The 20,567-nt window shown below is 39.8% G+C and overlaps 4 protein-coding genes across 6 annotated transcripts; 2 read left to right on the forward strand and 2 right to left on the reverse strand.

Annotated features, from left to right (window-relative positions):
- Positions 1 to 2,561: 2,561 nt before the first annotated feature.
- Positions 2,562 to 6,355, forward strand: LOC131021228 (pyridoxine/pyridoxamine 5'-phosphate oxidase 1, chloroplastic-like). Of its 3 annotated transcripts, none has more exons than XM_057950341.1 (12): positions 2,562 to 2,855; positions 2,988 to 3,026; positions 3,522 to 3,689; positions 3,754 to 3,856; positions 3,942 to 4,105; positions 4,220 to 4,450; positions 4,576 to 4,664; positions 4,798 to 4,848; positions 4,978 to 5,068; positions 5,322 to 5,426; positions 5,880 to 5,950; positions 6,231 to 6,355. In XM_057950341.1, exons 1-12 carry the CDS (start codon positions 2,754 to 2,756, stop codon positions 6,328 to 6,330), a joined length of 1,314 nt encoding a protein of 437 aa, XP_057806324.1. In that variant the 5' UTR covers positions 2,562 to 2,753; the 3' UTR covers positions 6,331 to 6,355. The 3 variants fall into 3 exon arrangements, with proteins under 3 accessions (XP_057806324.1, XP_057806325.1, XP_057806323.1); XM_057950340.1 differs by having other exon boundaries at positions 2,563 to 2,855; positions 3,939 to 4,105; XM_057950342.1 differs by lacking the exon at positions 6,231 to 6,355 and having other exon boundaries at positions 3,939 to 4,105; positions 5,652 to 5,950.
- A 428-nt stretch (positions 6,356 to 6,783) lies between these two features.
- On the reverse strand, positions 6,784 to 9,810 carry LOC131021229 (E2F transcription factor-like E2FE). The gene is made up of 11 exons (XM_057950343.1): positions 9,501 to 9,810; positions 9,266 to 9,333; positions 9,121 to 9,173; positions 8,930 to 9,007; positions 8,776 to 8,829; positions 8,576 to 8,663; positions 8,356 to 8,426; positions 8,181 to 8,256; positions 8,016 to 8,077; positions 7,546 to 7,921; positions 6,784 to 7,179 (listed from the first exon to the last, which is right to left on the reverse strand). Exons 1-11 carry the CDS (start codon positions 9,599 to 9,601, stop codon positions 7,088 to 7,090), a joined length of 1,119 nt encoding a protein of 372 aa, XP_057806326.1. The 5' UTR covers positions 9,602 to 9,810; the 3' UTR covers positions 6,784 to 7,087.
- A 5,425-nt stretch (positions 9,811 to 15,235) lies between these two features.
- On the forward strand, positions 15,236 to 19,835 carry LOC131021230 (anaphase-promoting complex subunit 8). The gene is given in 5 exon segments (XM_057950344.1): positions 15,236 to 15,542; positions 15,696 to 16,026; positions 18,140 to 19,390; positions 19,478 to 19,524; positions 19,526 to 19,835. Coding segments are annotated over 5 exon segments (1,740 nt in total). The 5' UTR covers positions 15,236 to 15,456; the 3' UTR covers positions 19,551 to 19,835.
- Positions 19,812 to 20,539, reverse strand: LOC131021232 (protein COFACTOR ASSEMBLY OF COMPLEX C SUBUNIT B CCB3, chloroplastic). Its single transcript, XM_057950345.1, is given in 2 exon segments — positions 19,812 to 20,114; positions 20,116 to 20,539. Coding segments are annotated over 2 exon segments (558 nt in total). The 5' UTR covers positions 20,500 to 20,539; the 3' UTR covers positions 19,812 to 19,940.
- Positions 20,540 to 20,567: the final 28 nt, after the last annotated feature.

Consider the following 20,567-nt stretch of genomic DNA (forward strand, 5'->3'; position numbering starts at 1 on the left):
TAGTTGCTATCAACGTTAGGTTATGGGCTTAAGTATAGTTGGGGTGGTAACATTAGGAGTGTTTTTGCATATTAACCCGTTTTAATAAAAATAGTTGAATGTATTGTGAGTAGGGCTGGCAAATCGTGCGGGTCAGATCGTTATCGCGTCGACCTGATATCGACCCGACCTAATAAGGTCAAACCCGAATACGACCTATTAAGGGAATACCCGAACCCGATATAATTTACCTAAACCCGAATCCGACACGAACCCGATAACAACACGATTCAAAGCGTGTTGACACAACACGATCTAATGACAACCTGATAACAACACGAATTTGGAGCTGATCTGATAACAACCTGATCTGATTTGCCCAAATTCATGCACATCAATAATAATAATAATAATAATAATAATAATAAATACAAGTAAATATTTAATAAAGGCTAAACTAAAGTGTAGAAAGAAATCATGAATAAAAAATTAAAAATAAATATTTAATAAAAATTTAATTATATCGGGTTACCCGAACCCGATACGAGATTATCAGGTCGACCCGATAAGGACTCGAACCTTATCATGCGTGTCACTAATTCATTAATTTCGTACGATTTCATATCATGTTTTCGTGTCGTGTCGAAAATTGTCAATCTTAATTGTGAGTGAAATAAAAACCTCACTTTATTGCGAATGAAAAACTTGTTAAAAGTAGACTAGTATATTTTATGAAGATGAACGAAAATAATAAATTCAATATATTTTGCGAGGAGAAGGATTGTCACTAATCCACAATGCTTGCACCCATAGTGGGTGCAATAGAATGGGTCCCACTTCTATTGCACCCACTCCCACAATGGTATTGCACCCACCCGGGTGCAATAGATTTTAATTTTATTTTCTCTTTACTTTTATTCTTTTTTCAATTTAAATTAAACAACTTCAATTTTAACAACATAAAATTCATTCAATTAAAAATCCAAACATTACAAATAAAATTTAAAAAAAACAACAAATATTTAAAACATCCAATTTTCGAATAATTTAAAGCCGTCGAACTACGGGTCAACCGGACCAAAGCGTGCCCATATATGCTCAATCCAAATCGCCGCGGAGGCGAGCATGCAATTGTGCATCATTCAAGCTTGCATTCCGTGCCAAATAGGCGGCGAACTCCGGTGGTGCTCCGGAATTGAATTGTGTTTGAGGAGTAGAACTTGGTCCCTCGCCGTCGTCACCGTCAAAATTACTTGCATTTCCACCTTCTTCCTCAATGATCATGTTGTGCAATATGATGCATGCAAACATGATCGAACTCATTTGCTCCGACTTCCACAAACGTGACGGTCCCTTAATTATACCCCACCGAGCCTGAAGAACACCGAAAGCTCGTTCCACATCCTTCCTTGCAGCTTCTTGCATCACCTTGAACCTCCGCTTCTTCTCATCGTTCGAAAACTGGAAGCTCTTCACGAACACCGGCCAGTCCGGATAGATGCCGTCTGTTAAGTAGTATCCTCGAGTGTGGTGAGAATTGTTGGCGAGGAAGTGCACAGCCGCTGCATGCCCCGCTAAAACATCGTTGAATAGCGTGGACTGGTGGAGCACGTTGATGTCGTTGTTGGACCCAGCGACTCCAAAGAATGCATGCCAGATCCATAAATCTTGTGAAGCAACGGCCTCTAATATAATTGTTGGCTCGCCTTGATCCCCTCGAGTGTAGGCGCCGTGCCAAGCAACGGGGCAATTCTTCCATCCTCAATGCATGCAGTCTAGGCTCCCCAACATTCCCGGGAACCCATGGCGGGTTTCGTGCATTGTAGTGATGCGTTGCACATCGGCAGTTGTTGGCCGCCTCAAATACGTGCCGCCAAAGATACGAACGACGGCCTTGCAGAATTTCTTCAAGCATTCCAACGCCGTCGTCTCTCCTATACGGAGATATTCATCACAACAATCAGCATAATTTCCGTATGCCAATTGTCCAATTGTGGCCCATAAACAGGCTCGACGGCGAAATAATCGCGATGGAGGCGCTCGGCTCCACCTTCACGGTCACGACGAACCACTGCCCGCTTTTTCGTCGAGCGTTGTGGAGGTGGATCGAACCGATATGAACTTGCCACTTGCATAAAATTCACAGCACATCTCATAAAAAATAAATCGGGGGCTTGAGTAGGATCGGGAAGAGGAGGAAGTTGTGCGGGATCAACATGAACTTCTTCTTCGGATGAAGAATTTGAGGAAGAATTATTGTTGGAAGAATTGGTGGATGAAGACATTTTTTAGGAGTTGAAGAGAATTGGTGGATGAATTGTGTTTGTGATTGAAGGGGATATATATAGGTGAAAAAGGAAAAAAAAAAAAAAAAAATCGGCCGAAGACCGTTGAAGGCAACGGTCAAATGACCGTTAAATTTTTTTTTTTTTTTTTTTTATTTCGGAAAGGGGCGCGTGTTTACACGCCCCCTCCTTCGCTCCCACATTCCTCGAGTGCGAACGCACGCCTCCCCCCCATCGCACCCGGGAGCGGCAATGGCAGTGGGTGCGATAGGCCGGGTTCGATCCGGCCATCGCACCCACCGCTGTGGATGCTCTAAGTAGGAGTAACCAACTTTTCTCACTCCTTCCTGTCCACAACTCTGTCTCTCTCCTTCATTAATAAGTGACGAGACTCTTCTGTCTTTAGTCTTTACATGATTTGCTCTAAAAGAACTGCTGTTGCTCCTGTTTTGACCGGGGAAATCAAATTAGCTGTAAGTTGAGGAAGAAATGGGGGACCGACAGCCTATTACCTATTTGACGCAGCAGCAGGCTGCTGGGATTGATGAGTTGCTGCTTGGCCCAATTGGTTTTACCATCGATCAGCTCATGGTTTGTCTAATGCCAAAATATTAACTTAAAATTTCCCTTTTTTAAAGGATTTGAAGTTTCTTTTTTCTGCTTTAAGATGAAATGATTTGAGCCCTCTGTTTAAGGATTGCTTTTATGGCTTTTGAACCACAGGAACTGGCTGGTTTAAGTGTTGCATCTGCAATTGCGGAGGTGAGTTTGTGCTTTTTAAATTTCTATCTCTTTACTTGAATTTATTTCCTTAAATGGAGTGGAGATGAAGTAATTTTTTTTTATGGTGGTTTGGTTGTGGTCTTATGTAGCTTGCGTAATAGTTGGCGTATTTTAGGTTTTGCTCTTTCCTTCTGTAGAATTTGTTTCCAGAAATATTGGAGGGACCTCTTTAGCATCTAATTATGAATTTAATTTTTTGAAGTTCCAATCAAATTTGAACCAAGTTTGTGATGAGGCTTTTGAATCTGAAAACTGCCCGTGAAGGATGCCTATGGAAAAAAAAGAAAAAAAACGAAAAAAAAAAGTGGTAATCAAGTAAATGACTAGTTAAGTACATGATTATCATATAATTCACCGTGGCATGTTTTGGCATAGTTGGTTTTATCAGGGATCTTCGCAGAAAAAAACAATGGTTAGGTACTTTGAAGTTGCAAATTTTGGTTCTGTCAGGCTAATTTTTCCAATGTATGACAGGTGTACAGGCGAAGCAAATATAAGCGAGTACTTGTAATATGTGGTCCTGGAAATAACGGGGGGGATGGCCTTGTTGCTGCTCGTCATTTGCATCATTTTGGATATAATCCATGCATTTGTTATCCCAAACGCACTCCTAAACCCCTCAATGAGGGTCTCATCACTCAGGTATTTAGTTATGGAGGTTCATAAATTGACTTGTATTGCCAGAAATTTATGGTATACTTTGTAGCTCGAGTCATTGCCAGTTCCTTTCCTTTCCCTGGAAAGCCTGCCTGAGGAGTTACTGAACTTCGACATTTTAGTGGATGCAATATTTGGCTTCTCTTTCTTGGGTAATTAACGTTTCGTTCAAGTTGATGTGAAAGTGATGTACATAACATTTTTATTGTATCTAAATGTGCGCCTCCCTGATAGGAGATCCCAGGCCACCTTTTGATGATCTTATCCGTAGGATGGCATCTCTGAGAGAGAACTGTCGGGGGCATCATAAATCTCCAGTCATTGTTTCTGTGGATGTTCCTTCTGGTTGGCATGCAGAAGATGGAGATATAAGTGGTGAAGGCATCAAACCCGACATGCTGGTAATGTTTTCTTGTGATAACTTTGTGAATCTCTACTGCTTCGTATCATCAGACTATATTGCTAGATACCCATCCAGTTTGAGCATAATGAAGACTTGAATACATTGTGTGTAGGTTTCTTTAATGGCTCCGAAGCTTTGTGCTAAAAGATTTCGTGGTCCTCACCACTTTTTGGGTGGAAGATTTGTACCTCAATCTATTGTGAGCAAATATGAGCTAAAACTTCCAGCATATCCCGGCACCTCCATGTGTGTCCAAATAGGAGAGCCAACTTGCATTGACGAACCTGGTGTGAGTCCTCCCAAGTGTATCAAGAAGAGCGTGGAGGCTGATCCTTTTGTGCAGGTAGCAGACATAACTTTTTATGGGCATATGGTTAAGAGCTTGCTGCAAATACGATTTTTCTGCATAGAGTGATTTTGCTGTAGTTGCTATATCGTAGTACAATAAGAAAATGGTTTGACTTGCAGTTTCAAAAATGGTTTGACGTGGCGAAAGCAGCAGGTTTGAAGGATCCAGATGCTATGGCCCTATCAACTGCCACAAAAGATGGCAAACCGTATGTTTCTCCCATTTAGCTTTCTTTCTTCACAAGGAAGTGTTCAACCTGCTGTATAAATTTTTCTATGGATTATTGAATCTTGAGGGGGACAAGCACAGGACCTGCGTCTGATGTAGTCCTATTCCTGCAGTTCTTCGCGAGTGGTCCAATTAAAGAAGGTGGACCAAGGAGGATTTGTCTGGTTAGTTATTTATCTCTTCATAACCTTTCTTGTTGAGAGTTTACAAAATTTCCTCATCAACGTTAACAAAATTACTGAAAAGATTGAAGTGTAGCACATGCCTAATGTTCTTCTGTTACAAAAATTCAGGTGCAGTAATTATAGAAGTCGAAAAGGGAGTGAGATATCAGAAAATCCCCACGCATCACTTCTTTTCTATTGGAGTGCCTTAAATCGCCAGGTAACTGTTGTTATAGGTTAAGGTCCTCCGCGAGCTGGTTTTTTGATGCCAGAATTGGAAATACTGATCTGCGTGGACTTTAATTTGATGCTTAAAGATGGAGATTCATCTGCATTTCACCCCATTAATGTTACAATATTTGTTGTTAGTGATCTTCTAGAGAACCTCAACTAAGCCAAACACCCTCGTAGATTGACAACATGATGCATACAGGGTAGATTAGACCGTACTCAGATGGTTAACTACTGTCCAGGTACAAGTGGAGGGGGTCGTGCAGAAAGTATCTAATGAGGAGTCCGAGCAATACTTCCACAGTCGTTCACGAGACATTCAGATTGCTCCAGCTCTTGGCATTCAGGTTATTGTTTAGCTCTTTAATCCAGTGCACAGCTTGATTTTGGAAGTTTTTTCAGCTTGAAATTTCTAAGGGGCGTTTGGTTTGGTGGATGGGATTGATAAGATTGATAGGATTGGAGGGGTGATTAAATAATCCACCCAACTTTGGGTTGATAAATAATCACTTAAGTGTTCGGTTGCCGAGATTAAATTAGCCCGAGATTATCTGAGATTAATTTTGTCATAGGGGGGTATGCCGAGACTCATAAGCCAAGACTATTCCTGTGGCATTGTTCCAAGATTGAATCACGGGCCGTATCCACCCAACCGAACAAGAAGATTAATCTAATTCAATCCTATCTAATCCTTCAAATCGAACGGCCATTAGATGCGGGTCAGATTATCAATCACGGGCCCAATCATGCAAATCAAACCAAACGCCTCCTTAAGTAATTTGCTTATTTATTCTTTTCAGAGCACTGTAATTCCTGGAAGGGAAGTTGTCCATCAACAGTATAAAGAGTTGGAGGAAAAGTACCCTGAGGGGTCAGTAATCTCTCTTTCTCTCTCTCTGTCTCTCTGTCTCTCTCTCATGCACGCACACTCTGAGGTTTCTCTTTAAATTTTGTTGAACAACACCTGGTTGGAGAAAACTCATGCATGCAGGCATACAACTGGTGCTGAATTCAAAATCTGGGAGCTGCATACCATTCCTGTCAAATCATTTACCTTAATTTGTGATCATATAAGTATTTAATTCATCGATCTTTGTCCACTCCAATATGCTAACAGACCCTAAAAATGCTTCCCTTTATATCATGTTCAGTACTACGATACCCAGGCCTCAACAGTGGGGTGGATACAGACTCGTACCTGAGAGATTCGAGTTCTGGCAAGGAGATGAATCATCGGTACAACTAAGGTAAGTTTTGAGGTTGGTGAAGCAAGAACATTGCAAAAATTGATATGTAAAGTTTATCCAGATGAATCATCTGTACACTGATAAATATTCTTGTTTCTTGACTTTCAATGGGGAAAAGGAGTGGAGAACTGTCGAGTAGCCTTTTTGCTGCTTTACTTTCAGTCATCGCGACTAATATATAAGCTGTAAGTTCTGTAGCACTTGCTGCGCCCATCCTTGTAATGTTGACTATTGATGGATGATACTAAGATTTTGATGCATAATACTTGTAATGTTGACTATTTGAGCCTTCAATTTCAAAGTTCAAATAATTGCAGAGGATGATTTTTTAATTCTTTTTACCAGCATCCACCTCCAATTCACCAATTCCAGTTCAAGAAGACAATGATACTAAAAGTTGGCTTTATAAATCTGAATCTATACATGATAACAAAGTTAACAAACATAAGCAAGAAACTTGAATAAACATCCTCATTTCATCGAGATCATAAATGAAAAATGGATCAATAATGCAAATGTGCATCCTAGATTAATCACATGTGAGAGGTTAGGCTTATTTAAAGCCAAAGAAAAGAAAAGAGGAGAGAAAGTATAGAGGAAAAAAAGAAAAAGTTGTAATTAAACGTTACAATTGATGGATTCCTGTGAGTTATGTAACTTGGTGCACTGGGAGTGTGCATTCACCATCAAGCTATCTGCTCTTAGTCTACAAGTGTACCTCAACGTTTCCACTATCAAACTTCAAATTCTGAGGCAAGGCTTTAGGACCCAAGTTGTATAGGGCCTTTCCCAGCAACCTCAGAGTACCATGATTTCCATGCTTCAACAAAGTGCGAGAAAAGATCTTTCAGAGCTGAGAAAATCATCAAGAGCAAGTTTCCCGTTAGCAAGTAAACCAGAATATCAATTCTAAGTAGACACTATTTAAATAATACTTTTCCATTCAAAGCCAAATTATCACTTACATATGTTGTGAAAGCATGCGGTGACATTCATAGTTATACACGGTCAAGTAAGACTAATAACTATGCAAACAAGTTGAACAGATTCCTCTATGTATGCTAAATCAGGAAGGCTATAATAATTGTGTAGAATAATGAAATACTCCAGCTATCAAATACCTAAGACCCTATATAGAAAATGACTGAAATCACTGAATTGTGTTAATTTTTCAAATAAGCAGTTGTAATTCATAATAATTGGCCATAGGAGTAAGTACCTTGGTTGTGATACTGAGGTCTGTAAGAAGAGGCTAGACTTTCCCAATCAACATCTTTCCCTTTTCCATCATGAGAATCTCCAACCTTGGGCACATTTGCAGGTGCAAAAGGGCCAAACTGGTAACTCTTTCCAGCAGTTACCCTCTCATCCTCGTTTTCTTTCTCGTGTTTAACTTGTACTTGATTATGCGCCTTTAGGATTTTGAATCTTTCTTCATCCATCCTGAGCCTCTTCGTAGTAGCGTTAGTGAGATCAGTTCCAAATATCCTCTTCTTAGAATCGCTTAGAATCAAGGAATCATCAGTTCTGTTATCCGGTTTACCAGTCAGCCCCAGCCATCTGAAAGCCGGTTTCCTTGTCTCAGGGTGATGAGTCTGCATATCACATACGAGTAGATTTATTCCACATTACTTGGAATTAAAAATTAATAATACTTAATTCAGAATAGCAGTCCATAAGAAAATTTACCTTCTCAATAAATTTCATGGAAGACAAAACATTGGCAATGTCGTACAGTCTTCTGACTTTCGCTGCAGAGTTGCACAAACAGTGTCAACAAAAGTGCTCTTGTAACTTGCATTCTAACAATCTAGGCAGGGAAGGTAAGTGAAACAAAAGGCCCGGGTAAGTTACTTCTAGTAGTCATCGAAGTGTGCTTTCCATCACCAAGCAAAAGCTTCGCAGCATCATCAAGAGAAATCATATCCATCTGAAAAGGAAGAAAGTCAGTATTCATAAATCATGAAGCTCACAAAATCTGAATGCTAATATCCACAGTGGAAAAAGCCACAAACTGAGGTACACTCACATCAGTGCAAAGGAACAGCTTAACAAAATTCTGTGTAAGAAGCCCAAGAGACTTTTCCTTCCTACTATCACCTAGACATGAAAAAGGATAAAGGTTAATCTCCAAAAATAGACATTGCACAGATAAAATGTTTCAATTAATAAAATAAAATGGGATTGGAAATTTGATAACAAGGGTTAGAAGTTGATTGAAATCAAAACTGAATTGGGATGGCACTCACGTTTAAAAACAGAACTCGAATCCGATCTATCATTTTGACTTAAGCTGTTCATATCTGAGCACATTTCATCTTCTTCATCGTCTGAAATCTGAGGGGGAAAAACATATGACGAACAAAAAACATATATTTAGAAGCAGAATCATTTAATTTAAAAGGTCAAAATGACATTCAATTTAAAATGAAAATCAAAGAAGACATACTTTCTCAGAGCAACTTGTATCAGCTGCAGGCACAATATCTCTTAAACCTTCTCTCTGTAAGTTAATTAAGATCAAAAAACAGCAATTAGTGACAAAGAAAACGAAATTGAATCATTTACGCTACAAAAATTGAGAAACAATAAAATCTTAATACTTTTAAGTCTTCCAAAGCCTTGGGGATCGCCCCAAACCCTTTCCAAGTATATCGATTTTTCGCCTTCCTCATAAGAATCTATATACACCAAAATTTGAATCAGCTCAAAATTGGAATTCAGCGCAGTCCAATTCTCAAATAATTCAAAGAATGAAAGATGTTAGATGCGCCAAAAAGTTAGAAGCTCTTACGCCAACACTCTCCAAAACATTCACTATATCATAGATCCGCCTCCTCTCCACTCCTACAAGCAAAAATTAATCGAATAGATTTTAAAAAATTGAACTTAAAAAAGGGGGAAACAAAAGATGACAACCTACAAACAAATTTAAATACCTAGTTTTGACGCGGCATCGTCGAGCCCAATTGACTCGACGCCATCGTGATCGTACAAGCTCAAGAAACTGCATAATCAAATCAAATTACAACATGATTACAAAAAAAAAAAAAAAAATTACAACACAGACACACTGTTACATACGAAATGGGGGAAAAAAAGGAAATTTCTGATAGGTGAAATTCCACCGACTCACACACACACGAACATATACATCACGAATCATACACATACTTGGAGCAAAGAAGGCCGAGGGATTTTTGTTTACGGCAATAAGGTATATCTTTAGATCCAGATTCCGTGACTGCTCCGGCGTGTGTAGACGGCAACGCCATTGCTCTCTTCAACTAAACCTCCAATTCTGCGAGATAGATACAGTAAATTGTAGGCACCAAACCACACCCACTAAAAGGTAACTGTGTGTGGGTGTGCGGGGAGAGACCGTTAAGAAGGGGTTTGTTAATATTGGGGATGGCGGGGACGAGGGTTTGTGATTTGTGAATTTGAGAGGGATTTGAAAGTTTGAAAATCCGCCATGCAAATAAAGCGGGAGTTTGAATCTCCATCAACGGTGAAATTGGGAGACGCGCCCGCGGGAGTGAAATTACGAGGCTAACCTTGGAGAGATGTCTGTGTGTGAGTTTGTGGTGAGGTTATAAATGGGAGTTCGCTTTTGAGAACAGAAATGCAGGGAATCTGATGCAATTTACTCATCACGTGCCCGGATTTGATCTTTCTCACTTGCTTTTAGATTAATCTAACCCTAATAATTTTAAATTGGACACAGAATTTTTGTGAGTCCATGTTTTTGTTTTATCAATAAATCGCACCGTTTGCCGTGTGTAAAATTAATCATAGGATAGGATCATGTGTAAAATGGCACTACAAGTTTAAAATGACACTTTAAAATAACTTATAATTAAGTTATTTAGAAGTTTATAAAAGCATCTTCAGTTCACAAATATCAACTCGAGTCGGCACGATGGGAGGAGGGGATGGCTGGCGTGTGATATGGATTTGGAATTAATTGCAAGTGGTTCTGGGATTGCAAAATGAAGGGCTTCGGATTGTGAAGGTGAGATAGACGGCAACGCTGAAATTGGCTAAGGACGGAGGGAAGAATCGTTGGACCGTGTTTTCTAGAGTAAAAAACGTGTTATCTTTTACTTGTATTTGGAATATTTAAATTACCGAGTTATGTAATTTCTGTTAGTTGGGACCAGTATATAAGTCCTCTAGTAGTTGGATTAGAAAGCAAGTAATGAGAATTATCTTTCCTACCTATCTTTTCTCTCTCTGATTTTTTCCCCCCTTTCCCAAGCTATTGGTTCTATTGTTACATTGTCAATTCATTCATAAAATTACAATTTCCAGTTGGATCCATTACAATTGGTATCTCAGAGAGCAACTTTTGCTTGATTGTCAAGTATCCTTTAATGTTCTATTAGGCAGCACTGGTTCTAAAACAATGAGGATGATTGGAGAAATAGGAGGTCGTAAACTACAAGTGCTTATTGATATTAGGAGTACTTTGAATTTTTTTAAAGGAAAGCACAACCAAGAGTTTGGGTTGTAAGGTGGAAACTGGAGAACCCTTGTTAGTGAAGGTAGCAAATGGGCAAAAGTTGGTTAGTCAGAAGCAGGGCTGCCAATTCTCATCCATCAGACCTGGAAGAGGTGTTTAGGGTTATCTGGCTGACTAATGCTGAACCCGAAAAAGTGCACATTCGGCGTCAGAACTGGTAAATTTTTGGGCTATCGAGTGACCCAGCAGGGCATTGAGGTAAACAAGGATAAAGTGCAGTTTATCGTAAATATGACACCACCCAGGAATGTCAAAGAGGTACAAACATTAAATGGGAGACTTACAGCACTCGGGCAATTTATCTCTCGATTGGCGGATCGGAGTTTACCCTTTTTCAAAATTATAAGGAAATGAACAAAGTTCGAGTGGACTCAACATTGTCAACAAGCTTTTGAGCAATTAAAACAATATCTAGCAGAACTGCCAGTGCTGACCAAACTGAGAGCTGGGAAAACCTTATTCTTACACATAGTAGTGGGAACAGAGTCCCTAGGGTCGGTTTTTATCAGGGAAGAGCGGGGGCAGCAAATGCCAATTTATTTTGTAAGTAAGATGTTACAAGGGACAGAGCTGAATTACTCTGAGATTGAACGGGCAGCCTTGATCGTGTTGGTCATGGCTCGGAGGTTAAGACCATATTTTTTGGCACACAAGGCCATTGTGCGTACATCATTGCCGTTCAAGCAAACTTTAGGGCGACCAGATTTATCGGGAAGAATGGTAAAGTGGGCAATCGAATTGAGTGAATACGACGTGGATTTTGAACCACGGACCGCAATCCAAGCGCAGGCTCTGGAGGGCATTCGTCGATGGGTCTGTCACCAAGGAGGGTTGTGATGTGGGCATATATATTCAATCTCCCACGGACGATGACTTACAGTTTGCCATTAAGTATGAACATCGCTTATCTAATAACGAAGCTGAGTATGAAGCTGTTGTCAGAGCCTTGACAATCTTGTCGGAGTTGGGAGCTGAGTCTGTTCATCTGAAGTCTGATTCACAATTAGTAGTGCAGCAATTGTTGGGTGAGTACGGCATCATAGAAAGTCGAATGGTTGTATACCATGTCAGAGCTAGGGAATTGATGTCCAAATTCCAGGCCTGCCTCATTGAACAGATACCGCGGAAACAAAATAACAGAGCTGACCTACTGGCACAGATGGCCAGCGCGGTCGAGCATAGCTGGACAAATTCTGTAACTTTACTTTTTGAGCCTAGTGCAGAGGATAGGCAGGGTGTCTTCAGCACATATGTAAGGGAGGATTGGCGAACGCCCGTTCTCCACTTCCTGCGAACAGGGGAACGACTTGACCTGGTTGTTTTTCAGCGCTGCCTCTATTGCAGGTATTGTTTTATCAATGATCAGTTGTACAAGAGGTCCTTCACTCATCATTTGTTGAAATGTCTGTCTCTGGAAGAAGTGCAGTTCGCTCTCAGGGAAATTCACCAGGGTTGCTGCGGGAATCACACCGGGTACAAAGATTTGATGAGAAAGATAGTCAGGGCTGGATTTTACTAGCCTACAATGGCGAAAGACGCTAAACAGTTTGTCAGAAAATGTGAAGCTTGTCAGAAATATGCCCCGCGCATCAATGTCCCGGGGGAGACTATGGGAACCATGTATGCCACTTGCCTTTTTGACAAGTGGGGAATTGATATTGTAGGAAAACTCCCTACAGCCCTGGGTGGAAAACATTTCTTGATAGTGGTCGTAGATTACTTTTCTAAATGGGTGGAACAGAAGCGGTGACAAAAATCGACGAGTGCACCATCGAGAGATTCCTATGGCGCAACATTTGTTGCAGATATGGGTCACCGAGAGTACTCGTCTCTGACAATGAGACACAGTTCACAAGGAAACGAATAGAGGATTTTTGTCACAGAATTGGACATTATGCAGCGCTTTGTATCCGTAGCTCACCCACAAGCTAATGGGCCCAAAATCCAACAATATAACACCTGGGTTGACCCAAGCAGAGTTGCCGAACATGGCTTTCATCGCACCTGGTGGTGGGTTGGTCAACATCACTATGACAGAACATATGCTCTCACTGTTCAACTATGTTTTGATGAGGTAAATGATATAGGTTCCTTGCACTCCACTGGCTCTAACCGTGCCAACTACTGCTCCAGCAGGGCTGCCGCTCCACCATTGGGCACGAATCTGGGACTTAAAACTATAGAAAAACAAGTGAATGATCATGGGCTTGATCTAACGTTCCTGCCTAAGGATGCTAACAATGGGCTCACCATTGGTGATCTTGACAAACGTTTGGATGTGAGAACACACTTTGCCAAGAGTGTGGAATTCTTCGAGGATGTGGGTGACTCCATGAGTAAGACAACACCGACGGGCAAACAATATGAAATTGCTGAGCTGCGAAGTTACAAGAGAAAGTGATATCATGTAAAAACAACTAAAAGAGCTTGAGTCTATGATGGAAGAAAAGAATCGTTTGACTAAAAATCTTACTCGGGCTGGGATAAAAGAATGTCCCAAGAAACCTATAAGGCAAAAACAAAATTGAAAAAATTTACCTTATAAAAAATAGTACTTGTCTAATATAATACTCCATCCGTCCATGAAAGAACTTCCTAGGAGGGAGTGGCACGGGTTTTAAGAAAAAAAATTGTTGAGTGTATTGAGGGTGGATAAAAGGTAGTTGAGTGTATTGGGAGTGGTGAAAATGTGTTATAATTAATATTGAGAGTTGTGAAAAGTGAAAAGTAAGAGGATTATAAGTGGTGGGGTATAGTCCAAAAATAGGTAGGAAGTTCTTTCGTGGACGTCCCAAAAAGGAAAGATAGGAAGTTCTTTCGTGGACGGAGGGAGTACATGCTACACGTGTTTCTATCTTACAACTCTTGCGAATTTGCTCTAATTTGGGCCTTCAAATCTTATATGAACTTTCAAGTTTGCTAGGTATTTGCTAAGCGCCTTAAAAATAAGTTTGTTAAGTGTTTTATTTAAGTATATATAATCCTGATTAAAAACTATTAATTGCAAATTATAATCAAACTTACAAGTATAAATTAACTAAGTATAACCCCTCAATTTAAAACTATGCAAGTACGTAATGCATATCTTAGTTCACTCATTACTTTCTATCTTGTTGGATCCATATATTCTTGTTTGGATTTGCAGGCCATTTTGCCTTGATTGATGGTATAATCTGAAAACATAAATAATTATGAGTAATTAGACAGTTCTTCATCACCACCTTAGGGATAAAAATATTTAATGTTGATGACGTGTGTATTTGTACCTGACAGTGGCAGAGCCACATTGGTACAAGGGGGTACAACTGTACCCCCAAATTTCTTATATTTTTCTAATATATATATATATATATATATATATATATATATATAATACAAGAAAAAATATAATATATCATTTTAATAATTATAATATTCATGTTAATTATTTAATATTTTATAGTGATTTGTTATATTAATTTGTTAAATTTGTATTATTTTTGACTCATTTTCATTTATTAGATAATTTTTAGTATTGAACTTGAGTCAATGATCGAATCAAAGTAAAATTATGAACTATTAATAATGAATTAGTTTATTTTTTTGGAATATGAAATATATATTTTTAAAAAAAATACGTAACAGTAGGTCTTTATATGCTTTCAATGTACTTGTCGTTGGATGAATAGAAGTGCGAGCAACTATTTATTATATTAAGTGATTGATTCTAATTATAAGTTCATTAAAATTCTACATGAATATAAAAATGAATTGTACGTAATGTTTAAAATAATTAGCTCGGGAGCTCTCGCCCCCGAACCCTCATACAAATATTTTCAGACATCGTATAAATTTAGTACCCCCAAATCACAAATCCTGGATCCGTCACTGGTACCTGAGTAATTAGGTTGTTCTTGATCACCTCTTTGTGATTGATTGGATAAGTTTTGCCTCAAGTGTTCCTTTAACTCTATTCTTATTGTTTCTTTCAGCGGCAACCTCTTTAATAAATGGATACATACCAACTTTACCATCAAATAGAATTGCACCTTCCTCTTATTATAATGGCCTCCCAATAGCACACATAAACATATATTTAGTTATGAACCTTTTACTTTTGTAAGTCCTATGTGATTCAATTTTTTCTTGAGTTATGTAGTATCTCTCACATTATTTGATAATGTAAAATCACTTTTCATGACATTATGCATATTTTTAAATTTAACTTTGTTATAAACTTATCGACTGTCAAAGTACTCAAACTGAACTTAAGCCGTAACAACTTATTTTGGGCTGTCAAATCTGGTCTTTAACATTTGCGTGTGCTTTGAGCATTTCCCGATTAAAGTAGCGATTTAGAAAAGCGTTGTTTTTTTAAAGAAAAATAAGCGTAGGAAATTACCATCGCAATAATTAAAAAAAAAAAAAAAGAAGTTTCACATGTGAATGATTTGAAGTTGGAAGTTCAAAATTCACCACCAAGGCGCGGTCGCCGATACAAAAACCCCAACGCCTCCTCGCCGTTACCCGCCGCTGCAATTTCATCTCAAAATTTCAAGCACATCGAGCGACAGACGTTAATGTCAGCAATCTCACCGACGTGAAGCTTATGAGAATTAGTTAATCATGGCTTCCAAAGAAACCTGCAGAACCGAGCTCCGCGCCGCCGTGCGCCACCTCAGCGAGCGCGGCCTCTACACAGCAGCCAAATGGTACCAATCTTAATCCCTCCAGAAACCCATCTCCTATTTTGCTTCAGAAACTTTCACATTAGCTCAAAATCCCACCTTGGTTCTTTAATTTACTACTTTTTCCGAAATTTTTGGTCATTAATTCTGATTTTGAAAATTTCTTTGCTTCTTAAGGGCAGCGGAGCAGTTGATGGGGATAGAGCAAGACCCCTCGAAGCACACGCCGTCACACACCAGATTCCAGCGCGGCAGCTCCAGCATCCGCCGCCGCTTCCGCACGGCCACCCCCGCGGAGTCCTCCGCCACCCCTTCTGCCGGGGTGTCGTATGTCACGACGCCATCGCATGTGGCGGCCGAGGAGTACGAGTATGATCTCATGGACAGTGATTTTTATTTGCTGGCCAAGTCTTATTTTGACTGCAGGGAGTATAGGAGGACTGCCCATGTGCTTAGGGATCAGACCAGCAAGAAAGCCATGTTCTTACGTTGCTACGCGCTTTATTTGGTTGGTTTCTCGACTTGTTATCTACTGCATTTCTATGTTGATGATTGATTTGTGGTTATCTTACTTATGTAGTGATGTATATGGTTTTTGCTGGATATGTTTTACTTGGGTGCTCTCTGTTTGTCTGTGTAGATCATGATCTTCCTACTAATTAGGTCAACTTGCTGCTAGTTTGTACTGTGTACTATATTGCAAGTTAAAAACTATGAAATGTGATGTGGCACGATATGTGTTAACATTATGTGATAATGGGTGGGCATTCTGCTGTGTCAAAAATGGATTAGTTCTGAAATAGTTTATTTAGAGTTATAAGTACTAGTGAGAATGTGAGCGTGAAGCCAATAGCAAACCTAAACCAAGAAACCATTGATATGTTATTAGGAATTTGCAACATCTACGGCAGCTGTTGAGGCATAAGGTGTTAGTTGTGAGATTCCCTTTGATAAATGATCTAGCCTTTGTATACTTGCAAGCATACGCGGAAGCATCTGCATTTTGGTGATTATCCCATGTATTTTGTGTGTTATGTGACTTAAGCTGTAACTGACCATGTAATTCTGAGTGTGGGGAGAGAAGACCAGTTCTTACTAACGAAGTATTTTGAATGTTTGGATTATGCACATTGATATCAAAGCATTTTTTTCAGACCAAAGCTCTTGAAAATGATTATTTCATCTGTGTTTATGTTGATAAGAGGACCATTTAATGTTTAACATTCTAACTGAATCACTACTGCTTCTTGACCTTATATTAATCAATAGGGATACGATTGTGTGCTTTTTGTGCCTTGTGATTGATGTTGTGGTGTATCTGCGGTGACATTTGGACAATATAATGCTGTACTAATTAACTTTTGATCATGTGAAGATCTGTTAATTATCCAAGACATATCTATGACTGGGAACTTGACAGTACGATGATCTTCTGAGAGCTATAAACTGGAATTTGTTTTGTCGGTTTAGGTTAGAAGCACTAAGATAACACTTATCTGAAGAATAGTGGTTTATTACCTGTTAAGTTTCAAGTTTATTTGTTTCAAGAACTCGTATTGTAGTGACTTTCAAATTGCTTCCATATTTTCCTCCACGTAACCTGGATATATCCCATATATCTGCAATATCTTTATTGCACTTGGAGATAATGTGTGTTAGTGCTCTGATATGATATCATATCGTGGCTCCAAATTGTCATAGGAGGATGATAAATATTGAATGATCCCTAAAACTTCCTTCTAATAGCTGTAACTGGCCGATAGGAGCTGCACTGAGATTTTTCTTTGCAGAACTCGTTTCTAACTTTTTATTCTTTAATTGAAAACATGTCTTCTAATAGCTGTCACACTGCCATGCTCTTTCGTGTACTGTTCAGTGTTAATGGTGACTTGAGCTTCTGCAGGTTCTGCTAAGGGTTTCGTGACCTTGGGAAACGAATCTGGTTCATGAAACCTCAGGCACTTGAGATTAAGTTTAGTCACTGATTATGTGCATGTGGTAACCAAAATATTCTATAGGACAGATGACGTAAGTATGTGCCACCATGCAGTCCGTACTGTTAGTTACTGAAGGGTTCAAAATCTACTCTATTTGTCCACGTCTGTCTTCCTCTCATTTTTCGGGCATTCTCTGTTTTTATTTATAGGTAACAAATAACCAAAGGTAACTCTTGGAACTCTACTATCTTCCGAAAGCCCATCCATTCTATGAAAAACGGGCCTGCTTTTAAATTATCTAAGACAAACTACATCGTTTAAGATGGAAAGAAGCACACCAAACAATACTATAGGTCTTTTTTATATGCGAACTGCTTCTACTTATGCTGTAATTTTATTCACAAGGACAGATACATCTCAGAACATGCTATGTTTTTGGCTTTCATAATATGAGTCTTGGTTCTGTGATTCAAGCATATTGATTACTCCGTACAATACAATATCTGTTTTCCAGCTTTGCAACTTGGTAGTCAATGTAATTGCCACTATTCAAGTACGGTTATTATTTTCCCATTATTATATGTGCGTTCTGGTCAGCCTATGACAGTATTATGTTACTGCAAATCAGCATTTTTGTCTTTGCAAAGTTCTGTTATAATTCTCTTAATCTCTTTAATCTTGAAGGCCGGAGAAAAGCGAAAGGAAGAGGAGATGATAGAGCTCGAGGGTCCTCTGGGGAAGAGTGATGCTGTGAACCGCGAACTGCTTTCTCTTGAGAGAGAACTGTCAACCCTTCGCAAAAATGGAACAATTGACCCTTTTGGTCTTTATGTGTACGGCCTTGTACTCAAGGAGAAAGGGAGCGAGAATCTGGCAAGGTCCGTATTTGTGGAGTCTGTCAATAGCTACCCCTGGAACTGGAGTGCTTGGTCTGAGCTGCAGGCATCATGCACCACGATCGAGGCATTGAACAGTCTTAATCTCAATAATCATTGGATGAAGGACTTTTTCCTTGCCAGCGCTTACCAGGAACTCCGGATGCACAACGAGTCCTTGGCCAAATACGAATATTTACAAGGAACTTTTATTTTCAGCAATTACATCCAGGCCCAAATAGCAAAGGCTCAGTATAATCTCAGGGAATTCGAACAGGTGGAAGTTATATTCGAAGAACTTTTAAGAAACGATCCTTATAGGATCGAGGACATGGACATGTATTCCAACGTGCTATATGCCAAGGAATGTTTCTCTGCCCTAAGTTATCTGGCTCACAGGGTGTTTCTTACAGATAAATACAGGCCGGAGTCCTGCTGCATCATCGGTAACTATTATAGTTTGAAAGGGCAGCACGAGAAGTCCGTGATGTACTTTCGAAGGGCGCTTAAGTTAAACAAGAACTATTTGTCAGCATGGACCCTTATGGGTCACGAGTATGTTGAGATGAAGAACACTTCTGCAGCAGTTGATGCCTACCGTCGTGCAGTAGATATAAATCCATGTGATTATCGAGCGTGGTACGGATTAGGGCAAGCGTACGAGATGATGGGAATGCCATATTATGCTCTTCACTACTTCAAGAAGTCGGTGTTCTTGCAGCCAAATGACTCTCGGTTGTGGATAGCGATGGCTCAATGCTATGAGACCGAACAGCTTCATATGCTCGAAGAAGCCATCAAATGCTATGAACGCGCAGCGAATTGTAATGATAGGGAAGCCATTGCCCTACACCAGCTGGCGAAGCTTCACTCGGAACTCGGTCGGACTGAAGAGGCTGCATTTTACTACAAGAAAGATTTGGAGAGGATGGAAGCTGAAGAGAGGGAAGGTCCAAATATGGTTGAAGCACTGATGTTCCTTGCCCAACACTGCAAAACTCAGAAGAAATTCGATGAAGCCGAGGTTTACTGTACGCGTCTTCTCGACTACACCGGCCCAGTAAGTCGAATCATGTAGATAGAAAAACACATGTGCTGTCAACTTTATTTCAAATGTTGATGATTCTCACTCATGCCATTGATACAGGAGAAGGAAACTGCTAAGAGTCTTCTTCGCGGAATAAGGATACGCAAGGGATGTCGAGCACTTCCCACCATAACTTTCTTCATTTCCTGAAGCACTCAATTTCAAGATAGGAGATGCTTGGATTAGGAAGCGGAGGATTTCCAGAACTTCAATGAGGTGACGGCATTGGTGTATTTATTATTGAGTTTCTATTTTAGCCAAGTATAGATTTATTCAGTAGCTTTATCCTCATCTTGTTTATGTGAAATTTCATTTTTATAGCTCCAAAAAGTTCATTTGTAACAATATAGTAGAATTTAGCACTTGAATCATTCTGCAAAATGGAACCCTCTGCTTCAGAAAATGCACTCTTTCTTTACTTGCTGTTCATTAATATTCAACAAAAATGCTTTCTTTTCTCTTTGCATAGCATACATCTAAACTTGCATAAACACACACGAATTCATTCAACATCCCAAAATCCCTAAACCTGCTGCTGAGATAGAAGAACAAGGAGGCCCTGTGGGCCCACCAAGATTTCATTGAGAAAACTGAGCAGTCCAAACCAGACAACAGGGGTGACATCAACTCCAGCCAGTGGTGGTATGATCTTCCTTGTCTGCACCAACAATGGCTCCGTGGGCGCATATGCAAGGACAGTACGGGAGCTTGCCGACGGGCAGCTTCGGGTACCACGACATCACGATTCTTGCGATGAACAGGAATCCAAATGCAGACAAGAATGGCCCGAGAAACGCTATCGCCAGTTTGGCCGTGGCGGGGTCCAAATCAACCAGGACGAGGCTCCCCGCCACGGTCGAAGCTCTGGTGAAAGGGTTGCCGGAGGACGAGGAGGAGATATAATCTGAGATTCTTGAAGAGCTGCATACTTGAGGTTGTGTTTTCCTTGTTACCGGAGATTTGAGGATTGATTTATGAGATGAGAAATGAGAAGATTTTGGTGAGATTAAGGTATGAATTTGAGGATGATTTGTGTGTTTTGGCAGTGAAATTGGGACACCAGTTCCAAACACCGCAGACATTATCTAGTTTTAGTTTTTCAGTTGGCTGTGTGGGATTCAATACTTATCTGTAAAAGTGTGGGCATTTC

The sequence above is a fragment of the Salvia miltiorrhiza genome, chromosome 4 (genome assembly GCF_028751815.1).
Source record: "Salvia miltiorrhiza cultivar Shanhuang (shh) chromosome 4, IMPLAD_Smil_shh, whole genome shotgun sequence".
Classification (NCBI taxonomy): domain Eukaryota; kingdom Viridiplantae; phylum Streptophyta; class Magnoliopsida; order Lamiales; family Lamiaceae; genus Salvia; species Salvia miltiorrhiza.

Coding starts and splice junctions, on each gene's coding strand:
- LOC131021229 (XM_057950343.1), bottom strand. CDS start 9,601: ATGGCGTTGCCGTCTACACACGCCGGAGCAGTCACGGAATCTGGATCT. Junction 9,174..9,265: donor CGATGCCGCGTCAAAACTAG/GTATTTAAATTT, acceptor TTTTGCTTGTAG/GAGTGGAGAGGAGGCGGATC. Junction 7,180..7,545: donor ACCTCAGTATCACAACCAAG/GTACTTACTCCT, acceptor TGATTTTCTCAG/CTCTGAAAGATCTTTTCTCG.
- LOC131021228 (XM_057950340.1), top strand. CDS start 2,754: ATGGGGGACCGACAGCCTATTACCTATTTGACGCAGCAGCAGGCTGCT. Junction 3,857..3,938: donor ATTTGGCTTCTCTTTCTTGG/GTAATTAACGTT, acceptor CCTCCCTGATAG/GAGATCCCAGGCCACCTTTT. Junction 4,106..4,219: donor GCATCAAACCCGACATGCTG/GTAATGTTTTCT, acceptor CATTGTGTGTAG/GTTTCTTTAATGGCTCCGAA.